This window comes from Microcebus murinus, chromosome 19, assembly GCF_040939455.1.
Source record: "Microcebus murinus isolate Inina chromosome 19, M.murinus_Inina_mat1.0, whole genome shotgun sequence".
Lineage (NCBI taxonomy): Eukaryota > Metazoa > Chordata > Mammalia > Primates > Cheirogaleidae > Microcebus > Microcebus murinus.
Genome location: NC_134122.1, coordinates 3,359,994 through 3,381,491, shown reverse-complemented (window position 1 = coordinate 3,381,491; position 21,498 = coordinate 3,359,994). Strand labels below are relative to the sequence as shown.

The 21,498-nt window shown below is 43.8% G+C and overlaps 1 protein-coding gene across 2 annotated transcripts in view; it reads left to right on the top strand.

Moving 5' to 3' along the window:
• Positions 1–21,498, top strand: part of ADCY9 (adenylate cyclase 9) — a 112,192-nt gene that overhangs the window by 68,637 nt on the left and 22,057 nt on the right. Inside the window, exons 3-5 of one of the 2 annotated variants that reach the window (XM_012743628.2) lie at positions 7,455–7,645; positions 18,168–18,272; positions 19,641–19,858. In XM_012743628.2, coding sequence (XP_012599082.2) covers positions 7,455–7,645; positions 18,168–18,272; positions 19,641–19,858 — 514 coding nt within the window. Of the gene's footprint in view, positions 1–7,454; positions 7,646–18,167; positions 18,330–19,640; positions 19,859–21,498 lie in introns of both variants that reach the window. The other variant, XM_012743627.3, reaches the window with a different exon arrangement.

The following is a 21,498-nucleotide window of genomic DNA, read 5'->3' as shown; positions in this document are numbered from 1 at the left end:
ATAGTTATTGAATACTTTCACTTCCCTTTTGTTGTCTACAACTCATAGTGAAAATGCCTTTTGTCACTTCTGAACATCCTATCAGCACGTAGACTTGAACTCGTGTAATTCTCTCTTCTCGCAGATCTTGTCATTGCTTACATATTGTCCTCATGGTCACTGGTGCTCTCAGGACTGTCTCAGGAAAAGCATTGTCTTTCCCTTTTTCATTTCCCTTTTTACATGTATTAACTCATTTAATCCTCACAACAATCCTATGAAGTGGTGTTATCATTAGGTTATAGTATTTCCATTTTATAGATAAGGCAACTTAGGACAAGCCTTCAGGTAAAAGTCACCTAGAGAACTTTTTCTACCTATTCATTTCTTTCAACCCTTAGCCCAACTTCTAACCCTCAGTAAGTACTCAATAAGCATTTACTTTGTTGGGTAAGTGAATGAATGAATGAGCAAATGAATGAATGAGATAGTATCTGGTAGGCTGTATATGCGTATACCAAATGTGATCTTTCAGAGAACTCATTTCTGTAGCCTTTGGGAAGGCTCATGATATTAAACTATCATTCAAGAGTTTTTTTTTTTTTTTTTTTTTTTTTTTTTTTTTTTTGAGACAGAGTCTCGCTTTCTTGCCTAGGCTAGAGTGAGTGCCGTGGCATCAGCCTAGCTCACAGCAACCTCAAACTCCTGGGCTCAAGCGATCCTCCTGCCTCAGCCTCCCGAGTAGCTGGGACTACAGGCATTCGCCACCATGCCCGGCTGATTTTTATATATATATATATTAGTTGGCCAATTAATTTCTTTCTATTTTTATGGTAGAGACGGGGTCTCGCTCAGGCTGGTTTTGAACTCCTGACCTTGAGCAATCCGCCCGCCTCGGCCTCCCAGAGTGCTAGGATTACAGGCGTGAGCCACCGCGCCCGGCCTTTTTTTTTTCTTTTGAGACAGAGTTTCACTTTGTTGCTCAGGCTAGAGTGAGTGCCACATCACTTGCCATAATTAGAAAGTATCCATATAAGTAAATACAATGAAAGCAAAACAATTTAAAGACATCAAATTCCAGCCTGAAACCTATTTGGCTGGAGAAGGCACAAGGACTGGGACTTGTTCTATTTATTCAAAAGGGATACTTGACAGTTATAATAATGGAAGACAGCCTTCTTATTAAATAGCATCAATCTGAGATTTTCTTTTTGAGAATTTTGATTTTTTTTTTTTTTTTTTTTGAGACAGTCTTGCTTTGTTGCCCAGGCTAAAGTGATAGAGTGAGTGCCATGGCGTCAGCCTGGCTCACAGCAACCTCAAACTCCTGGACTCAAGCAATCCTACTGCCTCAGCCTCCTGAGTAGCTGGGACTATAGGCACGTGCCACCATGCCTGGCTAATTTTTTCTATATATATTAGTTTGCCAATTAATTTCTTTCTATTTATAGTAGAGACGGGGTCTTGCTCTTGCTCAAGTTGGTTCTGAACTCCTGACCTCGAGCAATCCGCCCGCCTCAGCCTCCCAGAGTGCTAGGATTACTGGCGGGAGCAACCTCGTCCAGCCATTCAAGAGATTTTAGAGGTGGGAAAGGTGGGTCTCTGAAGTTTGTTACCACTGTTAGCATTCAGCAACACAGCATTTAGAGTGGAGCATTATTGACACCAAATATAGAAGTTAAGAAGACAATACTGGGAACGTGGTCGCTACGTGGGTGTCAAGTCATTCCCATTTGGCTGTACTGGCAGCTGCTTACCTATTACTGTCAGAGAGAGGAGCTGAATGTAGAAGAGTGCCTGTTTAGGATTAGGGGAGAGAGAGTGTGTGTGTGTCTAAAATTTTGTTCTGTTAGACTGAAGTTTTTTTTTTTTTTTTTGAGACAGAGTCCCGCTTTGTTGCCCAGGCTAGAGTGAGTGCCGTGGCGTCAGCCTAGCTCACAGCAACCTCAAACTCCTGGCTCAAGCAATCCTCCTGCCTCAGCCTCCCAAGTAGCTGGGACTACAGGCATTCGCCACCATGCCCGGCTAATTTTTTGTATACATTAGTTGGCCAATTAATTTCTTTCTATTTATAGTAGAGACGGGGTCTCGCTCTTGCTCAGCCTGGTTTCGAACTCCTGACCTCGAGCAATCCGCCCGCCTCGGCCTCCCAGAGAGCTAGGATTACAGGCGTGAGCCACCGCGCCCGGCCTAGACTGAAGTTTTAATCAAGATCGAGTTAGGCCAGGTGTGGTGGCTCACACCTATCCTAGCACTTTGGGAAGCTGAGGTAGAAGGAGTGCTTGAGGTCAGGAGTCCAAGACTAGCCTGAGCAAGAGCGAGACCCTGTCTCTACCAAAAAATAGAAAAAATTAGCCAGGTGTGGTGGTATACACCCTATAGTCCCAGCTACTTGGGAGACTGAGGCAGGAGGATCACTTGAGCCCAGGACTTTGAGGTTGCGGTGAACTACAATGACACTACTGCACTCTAGCCTAGGTGACAGAGTGATACTCTGTCTCTAAAAAATAAAACCAATTTAAACAGAAACAGGCATGGTGCCCACCTTTTCTTTCTTTCACCTTGTTGCAGAAATCTGTCTTACATTTTGTTGTTTGGGACTTCATTTTTTAAGAAGAGGTTAAGTTTCACCAGCAGCCATTTGTGATAGGAATTTATGATTTATCATCAGATATTGGGACAACCAGAACAAGTCAGTCCTCGTGATTGTTTTACACAAAAGTGAGAAGGACTCAGAGCCATCCAGAGTGTTTAAATGTTAACAAGTGAAAAAAAATTTTTAACCAAAACTTTTATTCATCTTAAGCAAAAGTAATAGATAATTATAAAATATTAATATCATACCTATAACTTTGTAGGCTCTGGTTAAGTGCTTTAATCTTTATTGTCTGATTACATTTTAGTTTAATTCTCATGCCATTGTTGGCCATTTTAGACATAGCTATGAGTAAAAATACAACGCCAAGTGAAAAGACATTTTTAGAATGTTTACAAAGTGCAGCTCAAGCCCGTCACCTCTTGTGTTTATTGTTTGAAGAAGAGATAATAAGCTTCTGGGGGTTTGTTATGTCATGCTGTTACCTCGAGAGTCAAGTCTGAAAACACTCTTTCCCTTCTGGTTATTCTTCGCTTTTTTTTTTCAAGTCTCTCTGGGGAAAAAATTATTTATTTATTTATTTTATTTTATTCTTCTCTTTCTGTTGGGTTCACAGTAAGGTCCTTGATTCTGTTGATAGAAGATATCTCTGTCCAGAGCAAGAGTCCCAAAGAAAAAGACCAAGAAGACAAATGAGGCCAGAATCATCTTTCTTTTCCAAAATGAACCTTGTCACTCACTCATATTATGCTCAGTTCACCAGCACTGATCACCACTGTGTATAAGGCACAGTTTTTGTTCTCAAAGAATTGGTGATATATTATACTTAAGAATACTTAAGAACCTTCACCATGGTAACCTCGACATAGGCAGCCGTAGACAAATTCTTCCATCAGACAAGAGCACATTAGGAAATGCCTCCCCCTCTCTGTAGCCTTTATAAAATGAAGATGAGAAAAGGCATCAGTGTCAGTGAGGTTTAAAATCAATTACCAGGAAAGAAAATAAGAAATCTTAACTATTCTCCTATTTATACTGTACTTAAATCATTGAGCTGCCTTATTTTGACCTTCTGCTCCAAAAGAGCCATTCTAATGAACTTGGACCCTGGGGTCCATGTGTGGTTATTTATTAAATCCTTCCTCTTACAAACTCTCTTGACTTCAGACTTTGACAGGCCTTGAGCTTAGAAGCCTGACCTGCTAAGTCTCTCAGGGGATTTCCTGTCGGGCAGTGGGCTTTGCTGCACTTTCTCATGCTCATGTCCCTCCAGTTTGGGCAGAAGGTTTCACTTTAAAGTTAGCTTTCCATATTAGAGCATAAATAAAAAGATACTTCGTTTATTAGCTGATTGTGCTTGCTGTGGACACAGGTATGTTTGACCTTTGTAGCACCAGTGGTATTGTGTTCCCAATACAAGTTGGTCACTCAGAGCTTCCGAAGAAAAATTCAAGTTAAAAACAAAAATTGGGAACAATTGTTGATTTAACAGTTCTGCAAATGCTTTTGCACATGGAAGGAGCATGAAAAAGATTTCCGGTGATAATAATAGCTAATATTACTGTGTGTTTTCTGTGTGCCGGGCACTGTTGTACAGGCTCATGCCAGCCCTCTGGGATGAGGAAACTGAGATGCAGAGAGATGAGGCGGCTTACTTAGGTCACATGTCGGAGATGGTGGAGCCCAGATCTGACTCCGAGGGTTGCGCTCGGAAGCCAGGCCCTCGCCCATCACACTCGACTGCCTGTGACAGAAGCATTGCCATTGCCATTGCCACCAAATTTCGGGAATATAGGCTCCAGATTTCCACCATTATTTCCTGACTTACTGTCCCTCAACCTGCTGTGGCTGGCATTTGCTCTTTCTCCCCCAGTTTGCCAGGACGAAGGTTCCTGGGGGAGGGCCACCTGCACAGGTGGGCTACTGCTCACCTCTGGCTATTCTGCTGCGCATTCTTTGTTTCAGCTTCACTGAGCTCAGCGCAGTCCCTCAGCCATGTCTGCCAAAGGCTCTTTTTAGGAGGGTCTTTCTCTGACTGTTCCTGTGATGCCCACTGCCCAGTGCTGGCCACCCGCCCTTGGCCCTGTGTGCTGTCACTGGGCTGACCTCACTTCATCTCCTCAGCTTGGAGGACACTTTATCCAGGTGGCTTTCTGTCTTGGTCCATTTGTGCTACTGTAACAGACTCACACAGACTGGGTAGTTTCTAAAAAAGAGATTTATCTTCTCATAGTTCTGAAGGCTGGGAAGTCCAAGATCAAGGCACTGGCAGGTTCTGTTGTCTGGTGAGGGTTGCAGAAGGAAGAAGGCAGTGTTCTCACATGGCAGAAGAACAGGAGAGCGAGCCAGAGACCTTTGTGCAGGCACCTGATCCCACTCACAAGGAAGGCTCCCTCCCGGCCTTGTTACCTCTTAAAGGCCCCACCACTTTACATCGGCAGTACCTGAATTGTGGAGGGGACGCTGTCACACATAGCACCTTCTTTCCTGCATCTTTAGGAGGTACCTCTGTTCTGTGCATCCTGGAGTAGCCCATCCTTTGACTTGGCATGCCTGACATAGTCACACCTGTGTGTTGTCTAGACAGGTGACAGGCTTCACACTAGGCTTGATTGATTATGGCTGGCACGTTCACTCCACCTCCTTGGGCTCATGACTGCAGAGGCTGTAGCTGCTACTCTGCACTTGCTACTAAGGGCTGTGGTGGTCAACGTCTGAGGCTCATGGCTCTTCAGTTCTCTGTGCTCAGCCTTCTCTCTGCTTCAGTTGTCACATGCCTCTGGGAAAGGCCAGCTTTACTTCTCTTGCAGTACTGCAGCCACAAGGGGAGCAGATAAACAGTTACCCCAATAAAGGACAATTCCTTGGTTTGAGAGGCAGTCTGGCTCGTGCTCTCAGGGAAGCCCTTATTTACGGGGGGCAGCAGCCTCTGGCAGGGGCACCTGGGCTGCCAGGAGCTCACAGGAATCATTACTTTGTGGTCACGGCCAGCCACAGACCTGGTAGAGAACCCTTCCCTTCAGTAGCTCTTCACCTTCCAGGTAAGAAAATGTCCTTTCTCTTGCCTCTGGTCCCTAGAATGGCCCTCTGCAGCTGCAAAGGCATTCTCAGGCCCCTGTCACTACCTTGCTGCCTGGAACTCACACACCACAGTTAGTAGTCATGGGGAGGAGACCCTTAGAGCAGCCCCTGGGATAGGCCTTCTTGTGTACTTTGATGAGGCTGGGAATAAGCCCTGCCAGATCAGAGACCCCAGATGGGCCAGAAGCAGCACTGTTCTGTGTTCATTCCACATAGATTGCCTTTTTTTGACTCCCCCAAAGTGAAATGACAGAATTAGTCTAGCGTCACCACGATCTAAGAAATTAATATAAAGGTACTTTTGCTCTTACATCATATTCCAGTTCACATTTCCATTTCAAGTTTGTACATATAATTAGTTAAAACTCAGATTGATCCTATACCTAAATTGGGATGTGAGTTTTTGTTGGAGGAAAAAGAAATGCAGAGAAATTCAGGACCTAAGTCACAGTGAGCGTTTAAAGATATCCTTTGGGGTCAGTTGACATCTAAAAATATCTAAGTCTTTTGATTTGCAACTGTGACTTGGCTATACTCTGGGATGTCCTTAGGTGTCTCCAGGACTCTTGCCAAATTCTCACAACAGTTGATTTAAAAAGATATGCCACATAGTATTTTTATGAGGAGAGAGGGAAATGAAAGATTAAGGTCATTTGACTAATATTAAAGCACTTACTAAATGTGTACCCAGTGTAAGAAACTGCACTGGAATCTGGTATAAACCTAACACCACCTCTTGATTGGATCTTTCCATGCTACACCTTCCCACCTTTCATGATGACCTTCTGCTGGAGAATAGACTGAAAGATAGGGACCCTGTTTTGTTCATGATTTATTCTCGGTGTATAGCATATATCAGGCCTGAAATAAATGTTCGTTGAATAAATTACAGTATCATTCCCTTGATATGTTTGCTATCTGGTTAAATTCCAATGAAGACTAACGATGGCTTTCTTTAAATGAAGTTTGCTTCTTTTTCAAGAATTCCTTGAGTTCTTCCTGGAAAAACTGCTCCTTAGTAGTTAGTTCTGAATACCCAGTAGATAGTTCTGAATACCCAGAGCAGGGACCCACCTGCCTGGTACAGCTGCTAAATGGTGTAGCGTGTATCAGTATGTCATTTCAACCTTTAGTGAGAATCATAAAGATACAGGTTAATTGTCCATTTGACCAACTTTTTTTCTAAATGGAGATTTTGTGAGAGAATAAGATGCACGTGGACCTCAGCTTAACAGAAGCTGAGTGTTCCTGGGATGAATGTCCGGATCCAATAGAAAATGGACACTCCACAAATCTGCATCAACAGAGGTTTTAATTACCTCTGTTGATCTATGATGTGGTCTTACTTTTCATGGTAGTTTTGCAGTCTCTGACACAAGTAAGATGAGGTCACCCTTACATCTAGACTGACCGTTATAAATGTCAGGGACTGGCGTTTACAGTCAGAATAAACCCAAGCAGTATGTAGAGCTCACCATCAGTCTGCTCTGCTGCCTTTACCGAGAGGTCCCGTGGCTTTTCCACAGATGAAGTTTTTAATGCTTATTCTAGCCCTGAAGGTAAAACGTGCAGCCATTATTCAAAGAAAACATAATGTGAGTAAACGGTGTGTCTTGGAGACAAACGGTCTCCCTGAGGCTACAACTGTCATGGAAGTCAGTTGTAAAATATGAGATACTCACATTGTCACTCTACTCTCAACTTTCCAGAGTGTGTTCTTCTTAGAGGGCAAGATCGAGCTGTGTGTCAACAAACGGTGGTTTCACTCTGTGCTGATTGTAATTTTTATCCATCGTAGGTTTGAAGACATACCTGATATCGGGTCAGAGAGCCAAGGAGTCTCGCTGCAGCTGTGCAGAGGCCTTGCTTTCTGGCTTTGAGGTCATTGACGGCTCACAGGTGACCTCAGGCCCTAGGGGACAGGGGACAGCATCGTCAGGGAGTGCCAGTGACCTGGCGCAGACTGTCAGAACCTTTGATAACCTTAAGGTTAGTTTTTTTTTTTCCTACTTATTAAACTTTATTAATTCTGCAGTAGAACATGTGAAATAATAACCAGCCTCCAGGTCTGAGGTGAATGACTTGGAATGGCCTTTGATTTGGTTTTCATAATTTTTAAATTTACTATAAAGTTAGAAGCATTTTACATTTTTAACATCCTTGCTTTTTGACATTTGCGCACCTCCGTTTCCTTGTTGCATTGCATAAAGATGCTTCCCACTTGAGTTAATAGTTATTTTCTCTTTCTGTGACCTGCAACACCTTTTGGGATCTCTGCAAGCTAACAATTAAATGACAGTAAAGTTGGCTCTCTTTGCTTCTGGTGCCAAAAGCTAGTTTATATCTGATTTCAGAAACCACTTGCTCAAATACTGCTATATCACTTGAAATCCACTATTTTATGATTACTTTAAATTTTGTTGGTGTAGATAAATCTTGTGATGTAGCTCACTGAAAGAATGAATACAGGTTCCCGAGAACCTTGTGGTATTCCATTATTGGAAGTACAACCTCTTGGCGGCTGTCTAGCAGTGTCCATTTCTATACTGACTTTATGTCATAATAAACTCCCAAGGAATTAACATGGCCGGACTTGGGCGTGTGAAATCATTCCAGTTTCTGAGCTGTTCCTCAGTGTTCACATTTGATTTAGTTCCCCCACTAGTACCTTCTGTGTATTTTTATAGTTTAAGTATTTGCTGTTTCCATTTTTAAAAAGAGAGAGACAGTAACAGTTCTACTTCACTATTTTGTGCTCTCAGATAACAAAACAATATATTTGAATGATGGCCTATTGTTATGGCTTTAATCCAGTACATTCCTACTTACCCACATTGATTAACAGATTTGAATGCTAGCTGATGCTGCTTGCGCTCAACAGTCTTCAGAGTAGGCAATCAGCTGGGTGTCCTGATTATCTTACTGTATGGGCATCCATAGTGCCTATCACACAGTTACTTTTTGCAATTATCATTCAGGTCTATTGACAGCACTCATATATCATTTTCCTTGTGTGCCTTGTTAATGTAATGCAGGGTTACTTGCCTTGGCTCTATTGACATTTTGGAGCAGGTAATCCTGTGCTGTGGGGGGGCTGTCCTGTGCACTCTCAGACTGTCAGCAGCATCTTTGGCCTGTACGACAAGATGCCAGTAGCACCCATTCCTCAAGCTGTGCCACCCAGAAACATCTCCAGACATTGCCCAGTGTTCCCTGGGGAAGGCAGAACCACCCCTGGGTGAGAGCGGTATTAGACCCTCTCTTTCCCATGCTCTTTCTGGCACATGCATAACAGTTATAGCTGAATAACTGAATGTAATAATATAGCTAAAGCTTCTTGAATGCCTACAAATTTCAGAGACAGCCTCCTTGCTTGGGCTGATAGTTTGGAGGGATCAGAAAGAGGAGTCCTCACTTGGAGGCTATTCCCGGCACAGGCAGGAAGGAGGTGGTGTGGGAGGAACGCAATAGCATGGCTGTCCAAATATGGTTTTATTATCGGGGAGAAATTGTTTCTCCTAGGCTGCAAACTGAGCTGTATTGTAAGTAGAGAAATAGAGCTCAAAGCCAAAAATAAATGATTTGTTGTGTTTGTTTGCCATTTTAGAGGATGTGTGTATTTCTGTCCATTGGAGGATGCCGTTGCTAAGTTCACCATATTACATACTTGTAATTTTAGTGACAGCGATTCTATGCTAAATTGCCTTAAGAAGGTTTTCTTTCACCCTGAAAGAACATTTCCTGTTCTAGTCATGTATATTTGTTTTGATATGGATGGACAAGAACTATTTAGCATATTCTATTGCCATATATAGATTTTCCAAATAATCGTTGAAAGTTTTCTGAAAATCTCGTGATCTATTGTCTGTTTACCCAAAGGAATTTGAGCCAAACAAAACAAAAAGATCTTTGTGCCCTCGTCCAGGATGGAAAGATGAGTTGGATCACAAATCATGATTTCTGGGATGTTTTGATGGTTTGGGAAAGATAATAGGATATCTGAGATGAGGGCTGTCCCAGAAAGCTAGAATTATTTGGATTCCACAAGTGGAGAGGAAGGAATATGGAAAGATGGAAGCCTGGGTTTCCCCTCAGACTCTGCCGCCCCGGGGAGCCTCTTGAAATCTTGCCTTCCCTGGAACTGGGGAGGGCAGGTGTCTACATGTCCTGTGAATTGTAAGCGCTGGGTGACTGGGAGCGTGTCTTCATGAACCATAATCCTAAATTTGAAAAGAAAAGAGAAGGCTGAGGTCTGCTTTACAGACAATATAGATTATAATCTGGCATATGAGACTTCCCCTCAAGTAAGAGTTTTTGAACAATAGAAATGTGAAATGCCAGGAGCATGCTGATATATTCTTTGGGTAGGTTCATCCTACAGACTTGTCAGTGCCTCATGTGTCATTGGTTTGTTGCTGTAGTAATACTGTCTGCCTTGAGGTTAGCTGACCAGTGAGTGGCTTCACTGACTGGTTCCTCATGATCTTGTGCCAGCCTCTGTTGACTCTTGTGACAGCAGGCTGCTTTTCCATTGTCACTGCCACCACCTCGTCCAGCAAGAGTTTACTCCCATGGGCATTTCTGGGAGTAAACACCCAACATTCCCATCCTTTCCTGCCTAGCTACAGGGCCCCAGTACAAGGCAGTGTCTCCCAAGGTATGTGCCTTTGCACAGTAGTTTCTCAGGATGGAAATAGGTGTCAAGTGTAAAAAAGGGCTCTGGTGGTCAAGTAAATTTGAGAAATTCTGGGTTAAACAACATCGAAAAGGTTTCTTTACTTCAGGAGTTCTCAGAGCCTTTAGTCTGCCAATAGACATAGCTTGGTCTCCGGAGACGGGTGTGCTGTATGGCATTCTCAGGCCTATTGGGCACAGATTTTTTTTTTTCAAGCTGCACCTTGCAGGGCCAGTGTTGTGAGTGAGACCTTTTGGAGGGAATTCTCATGAAAGAGTTTCATGGCAAGGACCAAGAAACTAGAGAAAAGGTGTTGAGTAAACACTGAATGAGTACGTGCATGTCCTATTCCTGCTGTTCCTCTTGCTTGTGCTGCCCATGGCCTCCCCTTTCCTCTAAACTCCTCTCTGCGTCTCAGCGTCCAGCTCCCCTCCCGCTCTGATCACTGTCTCCTCTGCTCCAGTTTGCTCTGCCTCCCGCTGCTGATCGCTGTCTCCTCTGCTCCAGTTCCTGGTTCCTCTAGTCTGCGGCATTTGGCTGGAACGTGCACTATCTTAAGTCTTTGTTTCCTCTGCACCTTTCTGTGAGCTCTTTGAATGTAGGGACCATGCATTAAATAACTTAGGTATTTCCCAAGTGTCCAGCTTGGTGCCTGACATGTAATAGATAATTATAATTTCTTTTTTGGCTTTTTAATTCCTCAGTGACACACACAGAGATATAAGATCTGTGGAGCTAGACCTATTTAGAACCAGTGTAATGTCTGTGAAGCATATGTGTCCTGTATGTCTTTTTTTTTTTTTTTTTTTTTTTTGAGATAGGGTCTCACTCTGTCGCCTGGGCTGGAGTGTCGTGGCATCATCATAGCTCACTGCAACCTCAAACTCCTGGGCTCAAGGGATCCCCTTGCCTTAGCCTCTGGAGTAGCTGGGACTACAGGAGTGCCTTACCACACCTGGCTAATGTTTCTATTTATAGTAGAGACAGGGTCTTGCACTTGCTTAGGCTGGTCTCAAACTACTGACGACAGCAATCCTGCCTCAGCCTCCCAAAGTGTTGGGATTACAGATGTGTGCCACTTTGCCCAGCCTGTGTCTTGCATGTCTTTACATTATCTACCAGTTCATAGCTGGAAAATTCTTATGTAGTGTAAAACAGACTGAGTACTGCAACAACCTACCAGGAGATGATAGTGATGTCAAAGGCTTTGGCCCTGAAGCCATAGGTCAAAGGGAACCCTTTCCACACCCACATCTTAGTATCTTGAAGTGAGCTGCAGTGAGAGATTCTCAGCAGGAAGGCCTTGACATGCATAATGGGGTACAGAGACTGCCTGAGCCCTGGCACTTACCCTCTGAGCCTGAGTGTGCAGAGATACCCCTTGGGCTTGGGGCAGAGGAAGGAGGAGTCAGAAGGGGGCCTAGGAGCAAGCACTGCAGATGAAGGCTCTGTGTGTTGGCGGCAGGGAAGGCAGCTTGAGTGAGACTTAGAACAGAAGGTCCTCCTCAGAGCCTTGGCTTTGGGACGGTGAAATCGCTTAATTTCTCTAAGCCTGTGGTCCCCAACCCCCGAGCTGTGGACCACTACCGGTCTGTGGCCCGTTTGGAAGTGGGCCACACAACAGGAGGCATGTGAGCGAAGCTTCATCTGTATTCACAGCTGCTCCCCATCACTTGCATTACCACATAAGCTGTGCATCCTGCCAGATCAGCAGTGACATTAGATTCTCATAGGAGCGCAAATCCTACTGTAAATTGCGCATGCAAGGGATCTAGGTTGCACACTCCTCATGAGAATCTAATGCCTGTTGATCTGAGGTGGAGCTGAAACAGTGATGCTAGTGCTGTGAATACAGATTATCATTAGTAGAGAGGTTTGACTGCACAATAAATGCAGTGCACTTTAATCATCCCACAACCATGCCCTATGCCCCCAGTCCGTGGAAAAATTGTCTTCCGTGAAACCAGTCCCTGATGCCAAGAAGGTTGGGTCCTGCTGCTCTAAGCCATAGTTTTTCTCATCGGTGAGATAGTGATGAGGAGGAAACCTCCCAGGATTGTTTGAAGATTAGCTGGAGTAATGCCTGTAAATGCTGGATTTGGAGTGGAAGCTCAGTTAACACTGCGATGTGCATCCCTTTAACCCATGTAGAGCAAGGGATGTGGCCACAGTGGGAGCAGAGGATGGGAAGAGGCCAAGGGACAATTCTGAATTGCCCACAAGAAGTCACTGACCCTCTGGGGAAAGTCCAAATTCCCCTTGTTCTGATTTGAGGGACATTCTTACAGTTTTTGCACTTGGTCGCTGCTGTGGAGATGGATGCTCTCTGATGTGACCACATCATGAACACAACACAGGAGCACAGCACCGTGGCTGCTTAATGTGGCCTCAGCGCTGCAGCAGGCATTTGCTACCCTTTTCTTGTAATGCCATGGGCAGCGGAGGTATCACAACTCCACATGTCAATAAAAACTGCTTTCCCGTAGCACCTAAGTGGACACATAGGTACTACAGTAATAGGGTATTGGGCAGGTGGGGGGGGGCGGGTATATACATACATAATGAGTGAGATGTGCACCATCTGGGGGATGGTCATGATGGAGACTCAGACTTTTGGGGGGAGAGGGGGAAATGGGCATTTATTGAAACCTTAAAATCTGTACCCCCATAATATGCCAAAATAAAAAAAATTAAAAAAAAAATATAACTGACAAAAAAAAAACTGCTTTCCCAGTATCTTCATGAAGAGAAAGGAAATGAAAACCAAAAATGGAATGATTTCACCACATTGGTTCTGACCAATGAACCACTTGAGCTGGAAAGCATCTCCTTTCTTCTCTGCAAGACCTCCATGGGAACGTGCCTGCTTGGCCTGTCTTCATGAGTTTACCTCCATCCATTATTCAGAACCTCGGGCTACACAGCCACGGGGTGTTTCCATGCGTTTATGGGTCAATAATGAAGTTAATGATGTGGATTTGCCCACGTAAGGACAATTCAGAGAGGACCTGTTTTCAAAGATTTATCCTTCCCATTGAGGTCACTATCCCCAGGAACCATCCGTTTGTGACAATTGCTGTGACTTTTTTAAATGACCCTAAATAAATGATCACTTCTTTTATCTACTTGTTTTCTGTATGTAAAAGCATTATGAATAGGCTCAGTCAACCCAGTTTGAGGAAGTAGGGAGCCTTCTAGTTCATTATAAAAATTGAAAAAATAGTCTGGGAGTGGTGGCTCCCGCCTGTAATCCTAGCACTCTGGTAGGCTGAGGTGGGAGGATTGCTTGAGCTCAGGAGTTCAAGACTAGCCTGAGCAAGAGCAAGACCCTGTCTCTACTAAAAATAGAAAAAGTTATCCAGTCAACTAGAAATGAAACAAAAAATAAGCCAGGCCTGATGGCTCACACCTGTAGTCCTAGCCACTTGGGAGGCTGAGGCAGGAGGATTGCTTGAGTCCAGGAGTTTGAGGTTGCTGTGAGCTAGGCTGACACCATGGCACTCACTCTAGCCCAGGCAACAAAGTGAGACTCTGTCTCAAAAAAAAAAAAGAAAAAAGAAAAAGAAAAAAAGAAAGAAATTGAAAAAAATAATAGGTTTATATTTTACATATATACACTCATACATATTAAGTTTAGAAATTAAGTATTATAAGTGCTAATCTCAATTGACAGTGCTATGGTTGCTCAACCCTATGAATATACTGAAAACCATTGAATTACACAACTTAAATGGGTGAATTATATGTGGTCCACATCCAAGGACGTTCTACTGAATACCTGACTGGGACACATCAAAAGTGCCAAGGTCACGAAAGACAAGGAGAGACTAAGGAACTGCCACAGACTAGAGGGAAGTAAGGGTACAAGAGAACCAGATGCAGTGTACCCGGAACACAACAGAGGCTTTGGGGGAAACTGAGGACGTCTGAATAAAGTCTGTATTTAGTTAATAGTGTTATGCCAGGGTTAATTTCTTAGTTTTGATTACTGTACTGTGGTTATATATGGTGAAGGGTGTTTGCCAACTTCCCAAACTCTTTCCCACTCTCTGTTAAGTCTAAAATTATTTCAAAATAAAAAAATCTACATATTATATGGAAATGGAAAGATTTGTACATGATTATGTATCTGGCCTCATCAGGTGATGAAGTGTTATACATAAATGAAATTTCCCAAAATACAAAATATTTTCTCATTCTGACTTTCTGATGGACTATTCCTACAACATAGTAACAATCTTCTTGCCTTACAGTCTGTTGAATATGTTTTAATTTAGGGTCAAGGAATTGAATGAGAAGTTCAGGGCTCTTTGTCTCTATGCCATGTAGCTTTGAGATCTTATGTCTGAGCTTTACAAGTTTTTGTTTGTTTGTTGTTTTGTCTCCAGTATTCTTAGGCTGTCTGTATCTGCTCCTATAGCTTCTGGGATGCCTTTCTTTTTCTGTGATAATTCCTGCCTCTATTTTCCTTGAATATTCTACTTCTATTATTCTGTAGTATTTTGTTAGCAGAAATCATCTATTTTTGAAGTGTTCATGCCTGTACCTAATCCATTAGCTTGAATAACAACATCCTGGCCCACCAGAGATGTATGCTGAGCCCCAGGACTTCTGCCTCTCATTACAGGCAGTCCCTGTTCACCCAGAGATATGCATGCATGGTGGTTAGGGCTGAGGGCTCTGCTGCTTCACTTCCCCTCTGCCATTCTAACTGTGTGGCTCTGGGCAAGTCCCTTCCCTTCTCTGTCTCAGTTTCCTCATCTGCAAAATGGGACCAATCAGTACCTGCAGAATGGGTACTTATGAAGACTAAATAAATTGATAACACCCAAAGAGTATAGAAGGACACCTTAGTAAATTGTATTTGTTATTATTAATAATATTATTTTGAGACGGAGTCTCACTCTGTTGCCTGGGCTAGAGTGCCATGGTGTCAGCCTAGCTCATAGCAACCTCAAAACTCCTGGGCTCAAACGATCTTACTGCCTCAGCCTCCCGAGTAGCTGGGACTACAGGCATGTGCCACCATGCCCACCTAATTTTTTCTATATGTTTTTAGTTGTCCAACTAATTTCTTTCTATTTTTAGTAGAGACGGGGTCTCACTCTTGTTCAGCCTAGTCTTGAACTCCTGACCTTGAGCGATCCTCCTGCCTCAGCCTCCCAGAGTGCTAGGATTACAGGGGTGAGCCACCAAGCCCAGCCTATTTGTTATAATTGTTGCAATGTCATTATTATTCCTGTCTGCCATGTTCAACATGATTTTGAGTTTGGGAGCAGAGGATGCTTCTTCTATAAAATGACATCTTGCTCAATACTCCCTTTCGGCAGACTAAACAGGCAAAGCCAGGACTTTTCTGATGATGTTTCCTCCTCATTTCCCAGAAAAGAGGTTTTCCTGCTCTCTCCCTTGACAGTTATGAAAAGGGACAGCTGTTGGCTGAGAAATGATTTATCTTGGGATAAGAAATAACCTTGAAGAAAAACTATTTTATAGATTGATGCCATATATTTTGACCAGAATGTAGGGTGCATGTGTTGAAATGTGTTGAAAATGAATGCAAATGTGCCCAAGTGTGTTAGAGAAATAATCTTCCCTCCAAGGCCCAAATCCACCCGGGGGGAGGAGCAAAGATAATCTGGGAAATTGCAGAGTTTGCTCTTGGGTATTCTCCAAGGAATCTCAGGTTACCCAGGCAACAGCCAGCAAACTCCTTAACCTGCAGAGTATGCTTTCTGGGGTACCCCAGGAGCTGGTCTTCAAGTTTCCCTTGGTGCCCGAGTGCCAGTGGTGCCACTCGAAAGAACTAGGAGGACAGTTGTAGCTGCTTGGGTCACTTCAGGGGAACGAGGCACAGGAAACCAAAGTGCCAGGATTATTCCTGGGTCCTCTTTGTGCCAGGAAGAGAGGCCAGAGCCAAGCAACAATGGTGGTCAGGGGCCCGGAGCCCTGGAGTCCGTCAGCATTTGCAGAATGATCATTTCTGCCCCACAGTGTTGTTAGGAGGATTAACAGAGATCACACACAAGACTTGCAAACATTGTGTGGATGAGGGCCCGACTTTTGTTCCTTGGCAGGTCCTTAGCACATAGACATTTCTAAATCATAGCAGCTGCTATCATTACGACATTGATTTTTCTCTAACATGCTTGCCAGCGTTGCTCCCTGCGAATCAGCTGCTTGGGCTTGCCTTCCGAGGTGGTAAGGCACCTCCGTGTGCACAGGTTCCGAGGTTGGAAATGCTTTTCCCAGCGAGGGCTTCTCAGCAGGGGAGGAGATGCCCACACCACATCTGTTCAGGGGGCAAACGGATGTTTAATGGGCTGGGAGATATTTCATGGAGCTATCAGTGCTTGGCAAAAACCAGTTTGTAAAATGTTTTAATCCAGATTGAAATTAAACTGGCAAATAGTTAAAGGGAAATTGCTAGGGGTTGGGGAGAGGGAAATAAACCCACCCACTGATGCGTGGTGGGACCTCCTAGTACAGAAGGGCCCTCTCACTACAGATCAGAGGGAATGTTGAGATACAAGAATATCTACATCAGGGTACGTGGATTTCTCTAAGATTTTTTTGTTTCATTTGTTTTAAAGTTTTCATCTAGAAAATTTCTCCCCCAAAAGGAAAATAGCTGAGGAAGAAATAGAAAAACAAAGAGCCACATTTTCAAAGTGCAGTGAAAAGATGGGCTGCTGGATCGGGGTGATGCAGGTTCCTGCCTGAGGGTGCTTGGGGTCCGCAGCAGGAGTTCCTGCCACCCTATCCTGAGTCCCTGCACAGAGCTGCTGTGGGAGTGCAGAGTGAGCAGTGAGCACTGGGCAGGCTGTTAGGAGTCCCAAATGTGGGTCTGTACAGCTGGCCACATGACCCAGATGACCCCTGACTTCAAGCGCAGCCTGCCATACCCTCAATGAACATTCCAGCTCCACCAGCCTATGCCTTTGCTGCTTAGGTTCTTTCATGGGCAGCTCCACAAGACCTCACCTCTGTATTAGAACATCTTTTCGCAGCAGGGTACAGGCCAAGCGGCCTTTTGTAAATGTTTGTAAATATTTGTAAATGTAGCATTGAGTTGCCCAAATGTAAAGACTGCTGCCTCAGGCTCCCAGAGATCAGCCTCATCCCCACAGGCCATCCCAGTCTCCCTGGCCTTCAGCCCTTTCACAATTTGTTGTGTGGCCTTGACGCTATGGAGGGAAACCTGTGCAGAGCCCACAGCTGTGTTCAGTATGCCCTCTGGTGCCCAACAGGTCTGATCGTTGCTTTTGCATATTCGTGGCTCTAAATGCATAGACCATCTCATAAAGCCAGGAATACCAGTGTGCTGCGGCATACCTAAGGAACAGGTGGCCTCTTCCTAAAGTACATCAGGTGGACTTAAGAAGAGAAAAAAATGCCTGAAACAAACTAATGAGAGAGATTCCAATGACCAAATGACTACAGAAGAGTAGATGCCAAGGATGACTGTTCTATGATCAAGGATGTTAAATTACCAGATGAACTATTTAACAACCAGACAGAATAGTCAATAGTTTTTTATTCTTTATGGCTGAATAATATTCCATTGTATGGATAGGCCACAGTTGATCCATTCATGAGTCAGTGAACATTTGAGTTTCTACTTATTGGCTGTTGTAGATAATGCTGCCCTGTGTTTGTGTACAGGTTTTGGTATGTTTCAACTTTGCCAGTTTGGTTTTAGCTCATCCTGGAGTGGTTCAGTAAGCCATGACCATCCTATGTGACAGCAAATTGCAATAACATCAGACTTGTTTGAATTACACATTATGGTCACCTTTTCTGTGTATGTTTCTATGGTCTGTGTTTTTCTCGTAGACCTGCCTTTCATGTGGAATTACATTTGCTCCCAAATCAGAAGCTGGTGCAGAAGGAGGAGCCGTCCAAAATGGCTGTCAAGATGAGCATAAAAACAGCACCAAGGTAACAAGCTCATGGCTGTTGTTCCTGTCAGTTCCTCTCCTGGCGCATCCACCTAAGGTGACATTCCTGTCTTGTCAACTTCTTAGTTCTGGGAATAACTCCTCTTAGGTAACACTGCTCCATGCCTTCTAGTCCTTTGGTTTTGAGTAGACCAATAAAGAACAAGATGGAGAGTCAGAACTAGCCCATGTGAAATAGCACGCTCATGTGCTGAGCTGGGTGGGACTCCTTTAGTGGACAATAAGAGTTTTAAAATATGTGTATTAGAGTGTTTTGGAAAGGATAGGTGGGGCTGGGAGATGGACTCCACATATGGTAGAATATAGATGTGCAAAGAGGAGAGGGGATTCTTCGAGATGAGAAATGCACTGTGAAGAGAGGGTCAGAGTTAGGGCAAGCAGCAAGGAGGCTACCAGAAAAATCGGACTTTGAGAAGAAGGTCAGGACTGGAGTGGAAGGCAGATAAAGCCCAAACCTGGGAGCCTATCAAGAAAGCTTGTGCAGGCCAGGTGCAGTGGCTCACACCTGTGATCCTAGCACTTTGGGAGGCTGAGGCTGGAAGATCACTTGAGGCCAGGAATTTGAGACTAACCTGAACAACATAGTGAGACCCCATCTCTACAAAAAATAGAAATATTGGCCAGTCCCAGCTACGTGGGAGGATGAGGTAGATCACTTGAGCCCAGGAGTTTGAGGTTTCAGTGAGCTATGATTGTGCCACTGCACCCATGCCTGGGCAACAAAGCAAGTAGCTATCTCAAAAAAAAACACAAAAAAACAAAAAAAGGAGACTTGTGCAAGCTGACTCCACAGGGGCCCTGGCTCTGCCATCCTCCTCTCATCATCTGCCAAGGAACTGCGTGCAGGTCAACCCTTGTCCCTCACAGCCACAGTCAGCACCCACGACACAGGCCCCTACGTTCATACCTGTGTCTCCTAAGCCACAGCACAGACACCTCTATGTTTCCTTTCCCTGGACCCATCATCACACTTCCCTGAGCCCCCAAACCTTCCACACTGCCCCCTGAGCCCTAGCTCTAGTTTGTAGTGAGCAAGCTCCTAGAACTCCAACTTTCCACTTTCTCTCCAGCTCCTTGCTGTCTCTTCCCAGGGTATCACTTTCCTGGTGGCTCAAACACCCGGAGATGCCATTTGAGGAAATAGGGCAACAGGGAGAAGCAGATTGGCCGAGAGGCTGAGTGTTCAGCTAAGAGCAGATGTACAGGTGCAGGCCCCTCAGACAGGTCACAACGTCTGGCACCTAGTGTTGTGGGACCCTGGCGTGGCAGAGAGCTCAGGCTGGGGATAAGCACGTGTTCCCTGCGCCACTTCACTTTCGATGTTTGCTCCCTCTTTGTCTTGAGGCAGGCTTCTGGAGGACCTAGTTCTAAAACTCAAAATGGACTTCTGAGCCCTCCCCAAGAGGAGAAGCTCACCAACAGTCAGACCTCTCTGTGTGAGATCTTACAGGAAAAGGGAAGGTGGGCAGGGGTGAGCTTGGACCAGTCGGCTCTCCTTCCACTGAGATTCAAGAACATCCGGGAGAAAACCGACGCCCATTTTGTGGATGTCATCAAAGAAGACAGGTAAGATTTGAGTCATTTGTAGAAAGCAGAGGTTGCACGTAAAACTCTCCCCTTTTGCTGCTTTGCCTTATGCCCCATGTGTTAGTCCTCCATGGTCAGTATATTACTTTCATTTTTTTTTATTACTTTCATTTTGAAACTTGCAGAAAAGTTGCATAAATACCTAGAATTCCCTTAATACCCTTTGCTGATTTACTAACTTTTAATATTTTGTTATTGCTCTTCTTTCTCTTTCTCCTCCCCTCTTTCTCCCTCTAGTATAAATTTCATAATTTATTTTTTATTCTTTGTGAACCATTTGACAGTAAGTTAGACATATCCTGCTCTTTACCTTTTCCTATCGTATTTCCTAAAAACAAGGATGTTGTTCAACATCATCTTATTAAATTCAGGAAATTTAACACCGATGTGATATTTTTATCTAATATATATTCCATATTCTGATTTTCTCACTTGGTTCAGCATATCCTTGATAGCCCTTTCCCCTAGTCCAGGATTCAGTCCGGGATCACAGCTTGCATGATATAGTCGTCATGCCTCTGTAGTCTTGTTAAATTTGGAACAGTTCCTCAGCCATGCTTTGTCTTTCATCATGTTGACATCTGTGAAGAACACAGGCCCAGTCCTTTTATAAAATATTCCTGAAGTTGCATTCATGCAGTATTTCCTCATGATCAGAGTCAGGTTCTGCCTTTCTGGCCAGATACTACAAAGGTGATGCTGTGTCCCTCTCAGGGCATTATTTATATTCAGAGGTACATGGTGCTCATTTGTTCCTCATTAGTTATGTTCATTTTGATTAACCAGACAAGGTGTTGCCAGTTTCTGTGATCTAGAATTATTATTTTCTGCTTATGATTAATAAGGAATCTGTAGGAAGATACTTAAGATCTTGTAAATATTCCATTCCTCATCAGACTGAATTATTTCATTGATGATCCTTGCCTGAAACAGTCTTTACTATGATGCATCAAATGGTGATTTTCCAACCTTGCACATTTGTCATTTGACTCCTGGCATTCCACTGTGAAGAAGAGTCCTCCTTCCCATTCATTGTCTTGTCTGTCTGTCTATCTGTTATCATCTTGAACTCATGTATTCCTGTTTTATTTAATGGGCTATGATCCATCACTGTCCAGATTATATTTGGATGCTCTAATTATCCCAAATCTGGCCAATAGGAGCCCCCTTTAGGCTGTGACATGGCCCCTTCATTTGTTTTGAGTAATTTCTTTCTAGTGAGATATGTTCCAGGCTCATTTTATATCTTCCTCCCTATCCCAGCTGAGGAATCAGCTGTTTGTTCAAAGAGCCCTTGTAGTGAGAAATGGTATTTAGATATTAGCTGTTAATGTCTAATTTGATGTTGTCATAGTCCAAGAACATATCTGTGTGGTTTCAGTCCTTTTACAGTAATTGAGACTTGTTTTGTGGCCTCACGTGTCAGTGCAGGTGCAGACACGTGAACATATCATATACACTTGAAAAGAATGTATATTCTGCATTTATAGGATGTGCAATCCATAAACATCAATTAGGTCCAAGTGGTTGGTAAAATTGTTCAGATTCTCTATCTCTTTACTTAATTTTTTGTGTTTATTATTTTGTATTTTATCTATAAATTGTTGAGCAAGAAGGGT